The 17,500-nt window shown below is 36.7% G+C and overlaps 3 protein-coding genes across 7 annotated transcripts in view; 1 reads left to right on the plus strand and 2 right to left on the minus strand.

Annotated features, from left to right (window-relative positions):
* Window positions 1–7,289, minus strand: part of ctbp2a (C-terminal binding protein 2a) — a 46,073-nt gene extending 38,784 nt beyond the window's left edge. The window contains exon 1 of one of the 5 annotated variants that reach the window (XM_077238885.1): window positions 7,063–7,289. The gene's annotated coding sequence lies outside the window, so the exon portion shown is untranslated. Of the gene's footprint in view, window positions 1–6,436; window positions 6,495–6,659; window positions 6,738–6,973 lie in introns of those variants that run through there. The other 4 variants (XM_077238884.1, XM_077238889.1, XM_077238888.1 and 1 more) reach the window with 4 other exon arrangements.
* A 5,515-nt stretch (window positions 7,290–12,804) lies between these two features.
* tex36 (testis expressed 36) lies at window positions 12,805–14,843 on the minus strand. The gene is made up of 4 exons (XM_077238931.1): window positions 14,697–14,843; window positions 14,418–14,564; window positions 13,356–13,436; window positions 12,805–13,265 (listed from the first exon to the last, which is right to left on the minus strand). The coding sequence occupies exons 1-4, from the start codon at window positions 14,745–14,747 to the stop codon at window positions 12,942–12,944; spliced, it is 603 nt and encodes a 200-aa protein (XP_077095046.1). The 5' UTR covers window positions 14,748–14,843; the 3' UTR covers window positions 12,805–12,941.
* A 500-nt stretch (window positions 14,844–15,343) lies between these two features.
* The window catches only part of edrf1 (erythroid differentiation regulatory factor 1), a 14,684-nt gene continuing 12,527 nt past the window's right edge, over window positions 15,344–17,500 (plus strand). Inside the window, exons 1-3 of the mRNA XM_077238892.1 lie at window positions 15,344–15,789; window positions 16,037–16,245; window positions 16,921–16,987. Of these exons, the coding sequence (XP_077095007.1) occupies window positions 15,688–15,789; window positions 16,037–16,245; window positions 16,921–16,987 (378 nt within the window). The 5' untranslated portion in view covers window positions 15,344–15,687. The remainder of the gene's footprint in view (window positions 15,790–16,036; window positions 16,246–16,920; window positions 16,988–17,500) is intronic.

A 17,500-nucleotide genomic window follows, 5' to 3' on the forward strand; every position in this document is an offset into this window, starting at 1 on the left:
ACGCACACAAAGAGAAAAGACTAAAGAGAGGTTTTAAATCAACTTCAGTAAAGTGTCGAAACACACAAGAAGGTTATCTGAGAAGGAGGCGCTGGAAGTGTTTAGAAGAACAGCGAGAATGCTCCCAATGTGTCACTGTTCAAGCGTGATAAAAGATAAACCACCATGTCTACCGTTTTTTTAAAACAAGGTTTTGCAGACCACATTTCAGAGTTTTGAAACCGTGTCATAAACGCTTGACCTCGCTCTCACACACTGGTGAGAATCCATATCTCCCTACATATCGCTTTCTGTTTGAGTCATATCTTACTTTCTCCCCTATCCTCTTCCTTTCTTCTTCCTCTCTTTATCTACTGTTTGAGCAAATGTTAAAGCAAATAGAAATTTTCAGTTTCTCCTTAGAAAAGACTCATGTCTCCTCTAAATTACAACAATTTAGAGGAGACATGAGTCTTTTCTAATGAGACAATGTCTCAAACTGTTCTCATGTTTACAAAGATGCCAAAGTCTACCATCAAAAGTCAGAGATCTCTATATGAACTCAAACATTTCTCATTGAATTCTTCCAGTCTATGCTAACAACACTCATTTTCCTCAACTATATATTCTTGTCAGAAAAAAAAGTTTTTTTTTAGCCTTGTGCCTCCTCTGGAGTATCAGAAGAGATCTCAACAATGTCTCAAACTGTATTAAGACATGCCAGTCAGAGATCCAAATATTCACTCTAAGATTTCTTATCCGTAGGAAAGAAGTATTCGTTATAGTCATTATTTTTGCATTATGTTTTTCGTCGCAACTTCGAACATCAACAAAATGTTCCTCTGTATCTGTATCTCTGGGACCGAAATCTCCTCATGCAATGTCTCGAACACTTGACCACACTCCCATGCATCTGTGTATCTTAACACATCCCTTTCTGTCTTAGTCATATCTCTTGCTTTCTTCCTCTCGGTGTAGGACAGAAACCTCCCTATATATGTCACACAAAAATCCACAATAAATAGCAACAAGCAAAAATAAGTGAACCGGCATTTGTAATATAACTTCACAAACAGTATTTGAAAACCTCTGCGATGGCTGTAATGATCTGTGATAGTCACAGCTATAATAAGCCAAGCATTTGGCCCTGACCCCTCTCAGTCTGAGCACAATAAAGGGGCCCCTTGCCCCACTGACCCCTTCATAACACACTAAACTCAATGACCCTGCTTTGACTCTCACTCCTGGAGTCGAACTCTAATAACCTGCAGGAGAGGCTGATCACATCACCTCCTACAACGCATCATGATTTCAGTTCAGGGAACTCAGGGATTAATACTGAAAAATCATCAGCAATTTCACACACTTTGGACAATTTCCTCGTATCCGAACACTGACTAAAGGGACATCTGCTCCACCCTGAGAGGGTGAGGGGTTAATATGTCCTTAGCCTGGGCCCCTCAAAGAACAGATCCATAAAAACCTTTTAGGGAAACTCAGTTGCATAATGTATCAGTGATCATCAGTATTAACATTTTTCAAATGGAAAAATATTGGAAATATTGGAAACAGTATATTCTTGTACTGTAAGGCTATGTTTAGACTAGAAGAGAAACCGCAAAAGTGGCGTTGCTTTATAACTTTTTATTCTGCGTTTAGACGAGCGTTATGGGGGGGGAAATCTGCGTGCATATGGTAACGCAAAAGTGTGTGAAATTCGATGTAGTATGCACTCCAGGCAGCTAGGTGGCAATGTGAAGCACTACCACACAACAACACCAAGTCCGCTCCCCTGCGTACGTACAACCTTACTTCTACTTCTCTCCCTAGTAGCGCAAAATCAAATCATGGCGAAGCGAACAGCAAAAAGACTCTTGTACGTTTATCAGAGCTGCTAGGGCAACTTGAAGGTCCGACGTATGGAAATAATCCGACATGTTGGTTGTTATTTTCCTGTACTGGCGCATGCCTGTGACGTAAACGTGTACGCTGATCCCATAGATATCATATAGAGACTAGATGCCCTATTGGCCGCTGTGGCGCAAGAAATGCGGCCGCCATATTAAGCAGGTCATACTCCTATTTGCGTTGCATAGCAGCAGTAGATGCCAGAGCACTGTGCAGTATATTCCTGCTCAAATCGGCGGACCATCACTCGGGGATTACTTTACACAAGTAAGATTTAACATTTAACATTACCGTACTATTAGTTGTATTTTGTGAACAAAATATTCAATGTGTCCTGTATCGTAGCTACGTGTATGACCTTTGCAGCAAAAAAAAACGCGTGAAAATCAGTTCGGTATTCAGTGAGATATGATTAATTAAATGCGCTGGCAGCTCATTGCACCTGCCAAACAGATTACACTGAGCGGAGCGGGTGACCGGTTTAAGATGGCGGCCCCACGGCTCGTCCGCGCCAATAGGCAGTAGCGGTTGATTGGGCGTCTTTCTATATGATGTCTATGGCTGATCCCATAAAAAATGTGTAATCTGTTTGGCAGGTGCAATGAGCTGCCAGCGCATTTAATTAATCATATCTCACTGAATACCGAACTGATTTTCACGCGTTTTTTTTGCTGCAAAAGTCATACACGTAGCTACGATACAGGACACATTGAATATTTTGTTCACAAAATACAACTAATAGTACGGTAATGTTAAATGTTAAATCTTACTTGTGTAAAGTAATCCCCGAGTGATGGTCCGCCGATTTGAGCAGGAATATACTGCACAGTGCTCTGAAATCTACTGCTGCTATGCAACGCAAATAGGAGTATGACCTGCTTAATATGGCGGCCGCATTTCTTGCGCCACAGCGGCCAATAGGGCATCAAGTCTCTATATGATATCTATGGCTGATCCACTTGTCCGTGCGACACTTCTGTCGCGCCGCGCTTTATTCCTATGGGTGACGTCACGCGACTTTGTCGTGCCCGCAAAGCATTCCGGGAAGGCGGCGCTTCATTTTGAAAATTGTTGCGCGTCAAGAAGCTGGCCGATGCCCATCTTTATGCAAATGAAGTCCGTTGAACGCGAGGCGTCTATTCAATAGAAGTAGAGCATATGGAAACGGAGGGATGTCTCACAATAGGGAAAAAAAGACAATAGCAACTTCTGTTCCAAACTTTAAATAAAAAACGGCAAATAATAACAAACACCTCTTATGGAAGTGAAAGGGCAAAAAATCTCAAAATTGATCAGTGCATGAAAAAACTCCCAATGTTTTTGCCTATAGTTCCTTGCCTTTAAAGTTGAACTACTTTGAACTTGAGGGTCGAGTTTTTAGAACTGTATAATGCATGAGACGCTGCAAAGGACAAGAGATGTGAGTGCAATGGTGGAATGCATCTGTCTAGTGGTCTAGGAAAGAGAGTTTTGGAGGGACATTCAAATGTCATGTGACTTAAAAACAGCACATCATTGGCTACATTAAGGCCTGCCCTTTTATTTCCCATTGTGCAATATATTGTATTTTTTTCTGAATAAAAAGGAAATTAGTAAAAATTAATTGTTGCCCTATGGCAATGCCATACCATAAAGGGATATTGTCTATACAAAATGTCTATACATGTGTTCATCACAAACAGAATTATCATAATCAATTAACTAAAACTACCCTTGTTAAATTTTACCTAATTTTATTTTGCACGGGTAAATCTAACTTTGCAGGGGTAGATTAGAATTTTACACCAGGAATTACCCCCCTTGCCAAGCACATGGATGGTCTCATGTCTGTTTGAGAGAAAACAGGAAGCAAAGCCCTTAGCATTTCCTACAACTGACTCTGGCAGGAGAAAGAGTGTGAGCTCATTTATGGCTGGGCAACAAAAAAAAAACAGAAGAGGTTCATTGACACTAGCAGCAACAACACAGAAAAAGGAACCTAATAAAGTTTTACCTGCAATCGTACATTACCCCGTTACTCTTTTCCACACCTCTTCATTAATTTGCTCTTTAATAGAAAATAGGGGCATCTAGTGAAATGTAGTGTGCATTGAATGAATCTTTTCTTTTAGACATTTTGAGCCTGAATCTCATCACATTCTGATTGACAGCCAGACACGTCTCTGACTCTCACACGAGCGGCGAGTGAAATAAAAGGTTGAATTTTGCGGCTCTAGGCTGATGCCATGTTCCAATTTCATAGCAATTACCTTCCTATCAGGCACCGTCAGACATCCTCTCAGTCTTCCTAACTCCTATTGTTGAGAAATCACCCGAATGCTACACTAGAGTATATGCAGAAGAGGCCATAATAGTGTGTGTTAAACAGGGTATTAAACTGAGGAGAAATCATTAATATTCATCTTCTCTGTGTACCACTCAAGTGAACGTCTGTGTTTAAGATTCAAGCTACACTCAAACAAACACATTTCACTTCTGTGTGCCGCTCATGGAGGAATGTCAACATTCCCGGGCTCAACACAATTGTAAAAAGCTACACTGGATTTATGCACATTGGTTTATCATTGCCTCTGGGAATGAACGCATGCACACATGTAAAAGACTGAAAGTAAAGGCAGGAAAACACACAGCTCAGCAAATATCAAGCAATTCAGTACATCTAAGGCAATGAATGCAGCTCATATGAAAAATATGAATAAAACATGTTTCACGTACTATATGGTCTACCTGAAATGTGTAAAATACACTACCATTCAAAAGTTAAAAAAAAAAAAAGAAATGAATACGTTTTACAGCAAGGATGCATTACACTGATCAAAAGTGACAGTAAAGACTTTAATATTGTTACAAAAAAAAGTCGATTTCAAATAAATTTTGTTATTTTGAAGTTTGAACTTTCTATTCATCAAAGAATCCTAAAAAAAATGATGTATCATAAAATTCAGCTTTGAAATAAATTGTATTAAAAAAGTATATTCAAAGAAAATATAATATTTCACGATATTGCCGTTTTTATTGAAACTTTGATTAATTAAATGCAGCCCTGGTGAGAAGAAGAGACTTCTTTCAAAAACATTAAAAACTATTACTGACCACAATCTTTTTAACATGGTAATAAATGAATTCAAAGCGAACAAAAAATATTGTATGAATTTATGTGCTGAATTTACCATTACATCACATGCTTTTTTCTTAAAAAGGCATGTATGACTCATATCTTCAAACAGATGCATAGCATGAAACAGGCCTAATTGTTGTATGACACCAACAATAATTGTGGAATATTTGGTGTGACATAAAAGTCTACTGTTGTCAAACATATCCATCTCATAACTTTTTTCATAAGGGTGGTTTCAATGAATTTACAAAATTATTTAAAGCCTCTAAAGGTCAAAGTTTAATGATGTTTACTAATCACGTAACTTTTATTACCTTATATTTTAATACCATATGGACATTTATTTGACACACTCATCTCTGACTGATGATGACTGATAACAGAAAACTTCCTGGTTGTAACACTGAAACATGCATTTACACGACCTGAGCAAAATAAATAGGCATTTTCTACTTTTTAGAAGTGGGAATTCACGACCCATATTCCTGTGCATAGATAGGACAGCAAAAATAAATAGACTTTTCAAGGAAAGAGAAAATTATTTCCAAAGTTTCCATATCTTTTGTAGTTGATGTCAGAGGTTAGGCATCCAATCAAACTCTATAGTATTTGGGGGAGAATTCATCAGCTAGTCAAATTAGATGGCATGACATGCAACCAAGTTTGATTTTAAGGACATTTCTGCACAATAAGCACTTTTGATCCACTTGATATCCAATATAAAACCACTTGAGAAGCACTGATCCGAAGTACAAATGAACTGAAGAACAGAATGCCATAAATATTAAAGAAGCCTTTTGCATTTTCCTGTCTGACTCTAATAAATGTCTTCCTGCTTCATATGCTGCAATGTACACTATGATTCAGTGTGTGATGTGTGAGCGCTCCGGGGCGAGAGACGGAGAGAGACAGAGAGAGAGAAAGTGAGAATTCTCAGCGGGGAATGTAATGGACGTGTCAGAAATCAAGGTCTCTAGTCATCAAACCGAAACATGTAACCTACTGAGAATAAACTAGTAACACTATGGATTATTTACACTTACATAGCATCTTATTAACCGGCAAGGATTGCATTGCATTTGATAGTTTGCGGAGTTAAGCTTGGAAAAGTCTTCCGGCCCCGGAGTCTTCTTGAAAGGGCCCTTGACAAAGCCCTTAGAAACAGCAGATGTCCTGGTAGTGAACATCTGTACACACCCCCTCTCCTCCAACACAGACAAAGGGGCATCACCCTAAACACACACACACTACCTACACTTCTTAAGATCTTGTTTTAAATCTGTGATATTCAAAAGGGGATAATCAAAAAACACCACAAATGTATATGCAATAAGTTAAGTGACAAGACTAAACTTTTAAACTACATCCAAATAGTGGTTGACTTGGCCAAAACCATATCACACAGTTTACAACTGAATACATAAATATTACCTTCAATGTTGTCTCCAGGTGTATATTTCCTTATATAGTGCCCTTGAAAGACATTCAACATTAAGAAAATATGCTAAGATAGCACGTATCAACAGTTTTAATAAAGCTATTTTATACATGGTCAACATTGTTTTCACTTGATCTAACGAATACAATGTAACCAAATCCCGAAGAAACAGATGATACAATGTAGCCAGAGATCAAAAACCGAAATATAACCAACCAAAGACGTTCCATTTGCAACTATTCCGGTCGCTGTGTGGCTCAAGATGTCCTCGGATATTAGAAACACAGAGAGAAAAGCCCACCCATCACCTCCATGTCGCAGGCGAATAAACACACACATGGACGGACACACCGCGCAACACCAGCCGCGGCTCCTTAAACCAACAACCGGCGAGTGCATCTTATATCTAACCTGGATAAACGACTATATATATACATGTGTGTGTGTATGAAGATATCGTGTTCATATATCCAGTAAGAATCAACCCGCTGCTCAAATGCACGTAAAAGCGTTCATGATTAATGACTCACCTTTAAAATGCTACAAAACTTAATCCAGCGTGTCCCAAAACTGAATATCTGATAATGATGTTTGGCTTTAGGTGATTTAAATAACTTACAGATGTGGCTCAGTTTGGCTTTCAGAGCGAAAGAAGGTGGTTTACTGGGTTTAAAAAAAAAAGAGGAGGTGATTCGAAGACTATGGTGCACTACGTTTCATCTTTTCCCCAGTTGCAAGGATTGAGATGTCTCTGTTTTCCTTTTCTTTTTTTTCTCTTTCTTTTTTGAAAGAGGCGGGGCATTGGACTGAGCTGACCAATAGCGGGGCGGTTAGCGCGAGGGCCACGCCCACATCGAGTGCGTTTGCACTGGTCAGTTTGACCACAGAAGGCCTGAAGAGTCAGACCACTAGCATTGATTGCTATCTCGGCAGTCAAAATTCTCTCGTTTTGACACTTGGTATTGATTTTCAGATTTTTGTTACTTGTATGACAGCAATGTTTGTCATCCTTTTCTGTCAAATAGGCCTAACCTTACTTGAATTTATTTTGAATTCAATTTGAAAAATCGGGTTGTTTCCTGTAAAATGGCTTTAAATCAACCTCATTTAACAAAATAATGTGATAATATGTGGAGTAGAGTATAATATTTTATTATAATATGCATTTTTAGTACATATCTGAGCTATATTTTGAGTGAAAACTCAAACATGAATTTGTTAGTCTTCATTTGTTGGTCAGCACTCAAGCTGATTAGTGACTGAGAAATAGTGCAACATATGAAATATTTGCATTTTGTTTAAACTTTTCTTTTTAAATTTTTAAAATGTTAATATGCATCTCATAACTGACAGTGATGTCATCAAGATGTAAGTCAGTGGTTCTTCCCATCACTCAGTTGGAGGTATGAATATGTCAAAATCAGAGTAGTTTATTTTACAAGACAGTGACCTTGACATCATTTTTAGTAGCCGATAAACACAAACACTTTCACAAATTGACAATAAATTCTGACAATAAATCAGATGTGTGTTTCTACATATACTCAAGTGCACATGTAAACATTGTAATTCAAAAATATAGGGCCAAAAAAATGCGGCATGAAAATACAGTGACATCGGGGAAAAAATACATATATGCAAAGCTGGATAATAAAACATAAATGTGTAACGTCAGGGTTATTGTCGCATATGTTTTATCCACAGACTCTCTCTATTCTCTAAAAACTCATCATGAATTTCCCCCAAATTCAGCGCTTTTACATTCTGCCTCTCTGAGCTCAAAATACTATTCAGAATCATTTTACTCTTAAGGTTTGTCTTTGACCCTTTGCTTTACAGTACCTGAATGTATATACTGATATGCCAGTCAAGAACTATGACACTTTCACAAAAACGTAGCTAATTAATTCACAAAACTTGCGCTCATGTCCGCTGGGAATGATGCAGGTTTGATATGGTTTGTTTTTTGCTCAACAGCCATATAAATCAAGTTAGCAGTTTCTTTGATTAATTAACGTAAATGGAGACTTTCCTTAAAGGAATAGTTCATCCAAAAATGACAATTATCCCATAATTTAGATGACTTTTCTCTTTCACCCGAACACAATTTTCATTTTTGGGTAAACTAACCCTTTAATGTCACATTATCCATTAGCTCAAGTGGAGACATGAATGTAGTTTATTAAATGCATCAAAATAACTCAATGTGCTTTAGTTACATTAAAAAACTTGTCTATAGAGATTCATACTTACACCTTTTTTAAAAAAAAAAAAATCTATTTTTTGGCATCTGTGGTTCCATGAAGGACCTTTAACATTCATGGAACCTTTCCAACACACAAAATGTTCTTTATAGTAAAAAAAAATGGTTCTTTAGATATTTATTTCCAATCTTTTTTTATTGTCAGGACAACATAACTTAGTGGTAAAACTTTAGTTTTGGGGTCCAATTAAGTTGCTTATAGCATGCATATTATTATGATATTGTCTGTTTAGTACTTAAAAAACATATATTCTACCCTTAACCCTACTCCATACCTAAACTTAACAAATACCTTACTAACTATTAATTAGCAGTAATTAGAGTTTATTGAAGCAAAAGTCATAATAGTTAATAGGGAGAATTGGACCCTAATCTAAAGTGTGATCCTTATTGCTTACACTAAAATGATCAAAGAACAAAAAATGTCCTTGCTATAGACCTTATGTGCCAGAGAAACAAGTGCGCAACCATCTTTAAACTTCCATTTTTGCTGTAGCTCTCTATATTTTTATGACATCGCTCTCGAACAATAATTAGCCGGTGAAGTTTATTTACTTATGGTAGAGTTACCGAAAGTTATCATGAACATTGTAATGTTTTAAGCGGATGTCATGACATATGCAGTAGACCGGGGAAGCTTCATTCATAAATCTGTAAGATCTTACCTTCATGCAGTGGAAATACAAACTGAAAAGGGGCGGGGCTACATAAGGCCCATAAACACAAAGCCCCAAACCCTCACAAGCCTAAAAAGAAACCACATCATCACATGTGAAATGTGCTAAAACTTCATTCTTTTCCATTTGTTTCAGTGGCAAAATAACATTTTCCAGAGGCTGAGTCCACTGCTGTTTTCATTTCTCATTTCACTAGCGATGACTCAGTGATTGTAAAATGCGAGACGCACTTGAGTGAACCGGTGCAGCACAGAGTACAGACTTTTATCATAGAACACTGAGTTTTTCTGTGTTATAACATCCTCTCAGACTGATCTATTCACAATGATGCACTGTACGCCTCTACGGATGTGAGCAATCTTTTAACAATGACTTATTCTAATGCAGCAGCCCTCTCCACCTCATTTGAATGAATATTTCATCACTAAGAAGGTTTATTCTGGTGTGTGCCGGGTCTCCTGCAGCCATTTCTCAAGGTTAGACAGAGTTATCACAGGGCCGAGGTGAAAAACAAGACTGTGCGGCTGAGAGGCGACAGTGAGTGATATCTCACAATAACAGTGTCAAGGAAAAGATGCTGTCGACTAGGAGAAAGCATAACCGGATTATGCCATATGAATAATAATGAATGGAAATCAAAAATACTCTCTCAGAAAAAAATGCAACAAAAGCTGTCAGAGATGGTACCTTTTAAAAAGGTTCTAATATGTACACTTTAAAAAAAAATTGTGATTTATCACAACTTTTTATCTTTTGTAAAATCAACTTTAGATAATTAATTTGGTGCAGAAAACATCATATATTGAGTTTATTAAACCAATTGTATTAACTTAAAAAAATATTTCAATTAACCCAAAATTTTAAAGCACCCAACCAGGTAATTTAAAGTCCCCCTGTGGTGAAAATCAAGGTTTTAATATTGTTATTATGTCTATGTTGTGTTTTTAATATGCTTATATAATATGAGACAAATCATGTGTAAATTCACAAGTGAACACCATTGCTGAGTATTTTCTGCTTAAAAACGGCAGTGAACCAAAGACAGTCTCAAAAACGCAGTCGGTGTTTCTGATGTCACAAACTACCTTGTAACCAATCACGTCAACGTGTGATCGTCAACAAGTTTATCTCTGAGCTGGTGTGAATGAGTGGGGGCGGGGCTAATTTGCAAATTCATAAAACTGCGTTTACTAAATGAGGCAAAGGTTACATTCAAGCTATTTTAAGGCATGAAGACATTTTTTTCAAGAACAAATCGCTTAAATATGTCATTTTGGTGATTAAAGATGAGTTTTAAGGGATAAAGTGATTGACTACAGGGGGACTTAATGATATTTTTTTACAGTATACCATTTAGGAACCAATTATGTACTTTTGAGTTATGCACTGTATAGGTACAAAGGTGTAGATTTTGAAAGGGTATCACCACAGTGATAGTTTTAGTCCGTTTTTTTTTCTGATAGTGTGTTGAAGATCACACCCGTATTGTAACGTAAAGCGGACTGAATTAATTTCTGCATTACAAAGAAGCATTTGTTTACACTTGTCTGGGGAAAAAAGGCTAATTAGAGTGTTAAGATGCACTAATTATTTCATCAGAGAGAACGGTATGGGCCACGTTATTTGTCTTGACCTCTCGTGTAAAACAAGCCAGACTGTTTCATTAATTCATTACCTGGCAAAATTAATTATAATGAGGCCAGTGAAATGAAGTGAGTAGGTTGGAATGCCCTTAAGTTAAGGCTCTTATTCAGAAATGATTTATGCTGAATAATCTACTCTATTAACTCATAATGCATTCTAACGTACCTTGACATCTAACTATCATTTCATGAATCTTTGATGTTAAAACATTATTCCCATGGTAACCTAAAAGGTTTGTAACCATATTGAAAACTTTATTGTTTCCTGTTAAGAAGGAAAACACATTTATTTTTAAACTCAACTCAGATGGATGTTGGTGTGTACAGACCTTTAAAGCGGCAGAACAATAAAAGATGAATCTCAATGAGATGCAGTTCTTTGATCTCAATCGGGTTATTCTGCATTCAATTCAGCAAATCCATCAGCTTGTGTCCAGCAATCTATTTTTCAACAAGTCTTTGCGGAGAATTGCAATGAGCTTTCAATAAATAGCAACACAGAGACAAATAATATCAAGATCGATGTTTAGCATTTGGAAAACCAAGGCTATCAGTTTGCCCAGAACCAGAGTAAGTCAGATAATATTAACAGAACAGACAATGTTAAAAGGAATTCTCGGTGCCATCATCACCATGGCAACATGTCTTATCTTTCATGAATAGGTTATGAAAGAAATGTAATGTGTAAAACTTCATTACCATCAAATAAATAAATACTTAATTACTAGATGTCATTTTCTTGGATTGCATTTCAGAACAGCGGCTAAAAACCAGAGCAATTCCCTCAATGTCTCTCTCAGTGTTTCTGCTATCTGGACACATTTTTGAAGGAAATCTGGAAAGCCCAGAGGATTCTCCGCGCTGCTCTTTTCCAGGTGCGCACATTTAGCAACACAGCTGCCGTTTCAAATGCAAGATGGCAATCTTATGGTCTCTCTTTGAAGCTGAGATAATGTAACGCTGCTTACTGTTTAATCTCTTTCAAAGGCACTAATCTTTAGCCCAAATGTCACTGAGTTTATTTTACACTTATATCCCCACAAATTCCCCTTTCAATATTATATCCCCCTGTTTCTCACTTTGAACCACATCAGGTGAGTAAGATTCCACATTAAACGGCCGTTTAATTTTAAATATTCCCATGAGAAAGAAAAATTACAAAGGAGATCTCTTTAGCATTTCTATTATTTCTCTTAATAAGCGAAAAGAGAATCTCACTTAACAGCTATTTTTATTAAACATTATTAGTTCTTATAGGCTAAGGCAAGGTTAAAGTCAGCATAAAATGGAAGTTGTGATAGTCTTTTCTTCCCTATTGTGACATATGAGTGAAACGGCTTCTCAAACGCCAGTAAACACATCATCAGAGAAGAGACGAGATAGCGTTGAAAGAGGGAGGGGAGTTATTTTGATCAAAGATTACGACTTGACTTTATAATACTATAAGCAATATTGTATAAAAAACATTTTTCTGTTTTATAAGACTGGGCTGAAAATGTTTATTTTTCTTATTATACAGTATGCTGCATTCAACACTGATACTCTTCTTTACACAATGAAACATGTCAACATTTTTAACACTGCAAATATAAAGTTGAGTGATGCCAGTTGAGTGGCACAGACAGACAAAATAAGAGACTGATCTCTGCTGGTAAAATCACAGAATGACACTTGCTTGGAAATGCAAAGTGGTGCTACTCACTGCAGAGACAAAGACGTCTAGCTCCACCTCTGTGGATCTAATGGGTGGAGGGAAAGAGTTATGGGTGTGGTTGGACCTTCTAGCTCCACCCCTTACATCTAAAGAGGGGGGGCTGGACTTCACGCTCCACCCATGGCACTGCAGTGAACAGAAATACCCCCTGAGCATCATGTTTAGTGTCATAAACAGTCAGATCTTCTCTGATTGTCTTATTTAGGAAGTTAAGGAGTGGTTGGTGGCTGCTAGTACACTTAGTGGAGTGTACTGGTTAGAGTCGTCCCTTCCAAACCACATGAAACTCTCCCCGGCCTGAGCCGTAGCGTTCATCTGAGACCTCGCGGAGTGATCTATGGGAAAGCGCCTTCTGATTGGGTCCTTTCTCTCCTCTGTTTCCTGTTTGGGCAGGAAGTCAGTCCGATAAGCTGAGTTCTCCCACTGTGCTGCACTAGCCGGACTCAAGGTGTCATAATGATGGCACAGGCAGTAATGAGTGTTATGCTGACGATGTTCTTCAAGACATTTCTTACGGCCTAGACCCTTCAGACATAAATGCATGCAAAGTGAAATGAGTATAAAGACATGAAATATAACAGATAGAATCACTGTTTATTGTAATGATGAACTCACCCGATCATACACATGTATAGTGTTTTGCAGTGCCGTGCGGTTATCATGCGCTGACAATGGATATTCTCTACCCATTGTTTTCTGCAACAGAAAGACTGGGTTGATCAGCATGATACAAATTGTATTCGGTTACTGATTCCAAATTACATGACAAAAATAATCCATTACATGCGTTTGTGATTTTAATCTATTAATCTATAAAATTTTTTTTTTTTTTTAATATATAACCTTAAAAACATTTAGGCCTACTACATTTTATTACTATTATTAATTATTTGTTTACCTCCATGTCATGTGACCATTAACCGACATCAGAGAACCATGGACCTAATTTTATGTATTATTATTATTATTCAATTAATTTTATAATCGACCTAACTTATTAAAATAAAATCGAATGACTTACTTCAAGTATATATATTAGTATATATAAAGATGTTCAGCTGACAAAAATGTTGGGGAATCCCTGCATTGCATGTCGGCCTAAATATGAAATTATGTGAATTTGTAGCCTACATTTTGATGTGTTTGAAGGAAAAGAGCCTTCCAAAGACAGTAATACATGGTTAAATGACTATTAAATGGTTAAATGATCATTCAAATAGTAGGCTAATTCATGTGTTTGGCAGGAGGAGCAGATTATATATGCAATGTTGCAAAATTGAGAAAACACTTGTTACGTAAAAGTGAAATGATTTGTTGACATGATTGATCTGATTTGAATCCAAAAACCTGGAAGATAGGCTTTTTTTAAAAAGGAAAATTTAGAAGATAAATAAGAACTGGACTAACGTTAGTAGGACGAATAGGCCTAAATTAAATTATGAATAATTTACTGCCATTGTGAGAATACCTAATAATCATCATGTAATAAATAAAGTAATTACTAGTACTTTAAAATGTAATAAAATCTAATCAAAAGTACAACTAACGTTACTTCATTTTTGGAATCTGATTACATATTCCAGATTCCATTTCCACCAGAATTTGCTATCTGCAAGTAAGTTTGTAGATGGTCATTGTAGTGTAAAACATCACTCTATTTTAATAGCAATGACTAACCTTTTCAGGATTGATGAATAATTTGGGATAACGTTCCTGTGTTTGAGTCAGGGGTTGAGAAACTCCATGTGTCAACATTGAACCTGTGCTCGTACACAGATCACGTGACTGTCCACATCCAGTCCGAGACAAACCAGCGTGAACAAACTGGAAAACAGCAAAACCGACAGATGAAGAAAGAAAGAAAGAAAGAAAGAAAGAAAAATATGCGAGACCGATGTAAAAAATTAGCTCAAACGCATATAGTAAAGAGGTAACGTTAAAGTGTGGTTAGCCTACCCAGTTTCCGCTCTGGTTCTTATTAAAATATCTCTTGCCTCCTTTATTCATTGTCACTGCATGAATTTAAAATAAACACTCAACTAAAAGTTACATATTCCCAAAACGCCACTGACTGACGAACTCAGTAACTTGGGTGAACTCAGGTGAGAGCGCAGTGATTTTGAAACCATGGCAACAGAACACACACGATATTCATGATCAAAATCACAATAAATATATTTATGTTAACATGGAATATGTGGAAATATCGAGGATAAAAATAGCATTGTGATAAAATAGGTAACGTAAAAATAATATATAAAATTGATTTATTGCCCTACTATACAAAATGCAATGCTTTCGATAATAATATCGTGGATTAAAATAATAATTTGTTATAGGCTAATACATAACAAAAAATGTAACGTAGTTATTTTAATAATATGCAAGTTTACGTAAAATGTGTTGTTTATGTAATATATAAAAAGTATTACAAATAAACCGACATGTAACATGTATATATGGCGTATATATTCTGAATAAATATAATATATTTATATTAATGTGTTTAAAGGCATATGTAGTGTTGTAGTCAAAAACACTCCTGTAGAGAATTTCTACATCTTTCCACTCTTTTCTAGAAAAAGGCTTCGATGACGTCACGTTTACTTCCGGGTGAGAGGTACAGTAACTTGAGTGGTCACTGAGAAGCTGCCAGGTGATAGACATAGATTTTCCCTTGCAAACATAATTTATTAGATTTTATTTGATGATCTGAGAGTTATCAATTAATCTGACGAACTTCTGTAGGTATGTGTTATCGACATTTAAGCTAAAACAGCGAGAGACTTGATTAAAGAAGCAACATAGTTTGCTGTGTGGTGCTGTAGTGGATGTGATGTGTGCACTCAGTAAAGCAGATTTATGATCACTTACAATCTATAAGGGAAAGAATCGTTGATTGTGTATTTTGGACGTTGCTTTCGTGTGAACCGTCGTTTCTGGATGGATGAGTATGATGAATATGAGCTCTCAGGATAAGAAGACAGACTCAGATCCCGGACATGAGGAGGATCACAGCAGCAACACTGCCACTGAAGACAACAAACAGGTCCAGACTTACTGTAACATCATAATCTAACACTCTGTCATCACAGTAAGATGACAGACTGCTGCATTTCACACTGTCCAGTTGCACTGATCACGTGTGTGTGTGTGTGTGTGTGTGTGTTTAGGTTGCATATTGTTTATTATGGAAATGTGGCTGGTTTGTAACATAATCAGTCAAGTCCTATTCAGGTGAATGGGGACTTGCAACCTAATAGTTGTGTTTGAAATATTTGTTATTTGTTCTTTAGGAGGCGGTGATTTGTCTGGGCAACAATGAAGTGAAGAGTCGTGCGGTAGTGAAGTACTCGGCCGCTCCACCCCCCACCTCCTATGCATTACTGCAGGAGAAGACCGACCTCAAGCTGCCACCAGCAAACTGGCTGCGAGAGAACGCTCATCTGGGCCCTGCGGGGACCACCGTACTCGGGTCCAGCAGGAAAAGCAAACCCTTCTCCAGGTATGACTGTTACATGTTATTTGGTCACACTTCATATTAGGTGTCTTTAACTGCTATGCACTTACATTAAAAACAAATTCAGTTTTTGGTGTGCAACAAAGCACTTATTCTGTTCATGTTGTATTGCCAGACACTTGTGCTGCTATTGAGGTGAGATACGGGTATAGTTAGGTTTAAGGGTTGATTAATAGGTAAAGGAAGGGTCAGTAGTGTAATTATAGATTTCATTATGGAAATTAATTACAGACGCAATAATATGCAGGTATTTTTACAATGTAAAAAACATACGATAAGTGCATTGTATCAAATTATTATTTTAAATCTTAGTACATAGTTAAAGACACTTACCACTGGTTTCACAGACAAGGCTTAAGCTAGTCCTAGACTAAAATGCATGTTTAAGCTGTTTTAACTGAAAGCAACTTGTACTGAGATATCTTAAAATATGTCAGTGCTATTGTTTTGTCTCAAGATTTACACCATGTTTATTTCTAAGGCCCATTTATAAAAGCAACTTAAATGTCCTAATTAAGGCCTAATCCAGGCACAATCTAAGCCCTGTCTGTGAAACCAGGCCTTAATATAAAATAGGACCTTATATTTAATGCGAGTTTGCATATTGAAATGTTAGTGTTAGTGAAGCTGATCTTTCCATGACTTTTTTGTTAATTGTAGTTTTGGGATGGCGTACGACTTCATCGACTGTATAGGTGATGATGTTGATGTTGTATCTGATTCAGAGGTGAGTGTGTTCTATTGTGAATGCAAACTTTATATATATATATATATATATATATATATATATATATGAAACAGTAAATTATTAAACTCACTTATTAAATTGCTTTCTAGAACACTTGATTCTGATTGGTCAACCATGGCATTTACATATTTTTGTGTAATGATGTTAAGAATGTAATTGTACACTTAACATGTGCACAAATATATATATACACACACACACACACACACAGTGTCTAGCATAAGTGAATACACCCATTCTAAAGTTGACTAAAATCATCTTTTGCAAATTGATCTTAATGCCTTAATTTAAAAAATGAGGAAAAATCCAACCTTTAAGGACACCAATTTTCTTTGTGAATGAATAATGTATCGTAAATAAATAAGTGTTCTTCCTTAAAATACAGGGTGCATAAGTCAGGACACCCCTATGTTAAATTCCCATAGAAGCAGGCAGATTTTTATTTTTAAAGGCCAGTTATTTCATGGATCCAGGATAATATGCATTCTGATA

Source organism: Siphateles boraxobius, unplaced genomic scaffold (genome assembly GCF_051911475.1).
Source record: "Siphateles boraxobius isolate OS27281-9 unplaced genomic scaffold, OSU_SipBor_1 22, whole genome shotgun sequence".
NCBI lineage: Eukaryota > Metazoa > Chordata > Actinopteri > Cypriniformes > Leuciscidae > Siphateles > Siphateles boraxobius.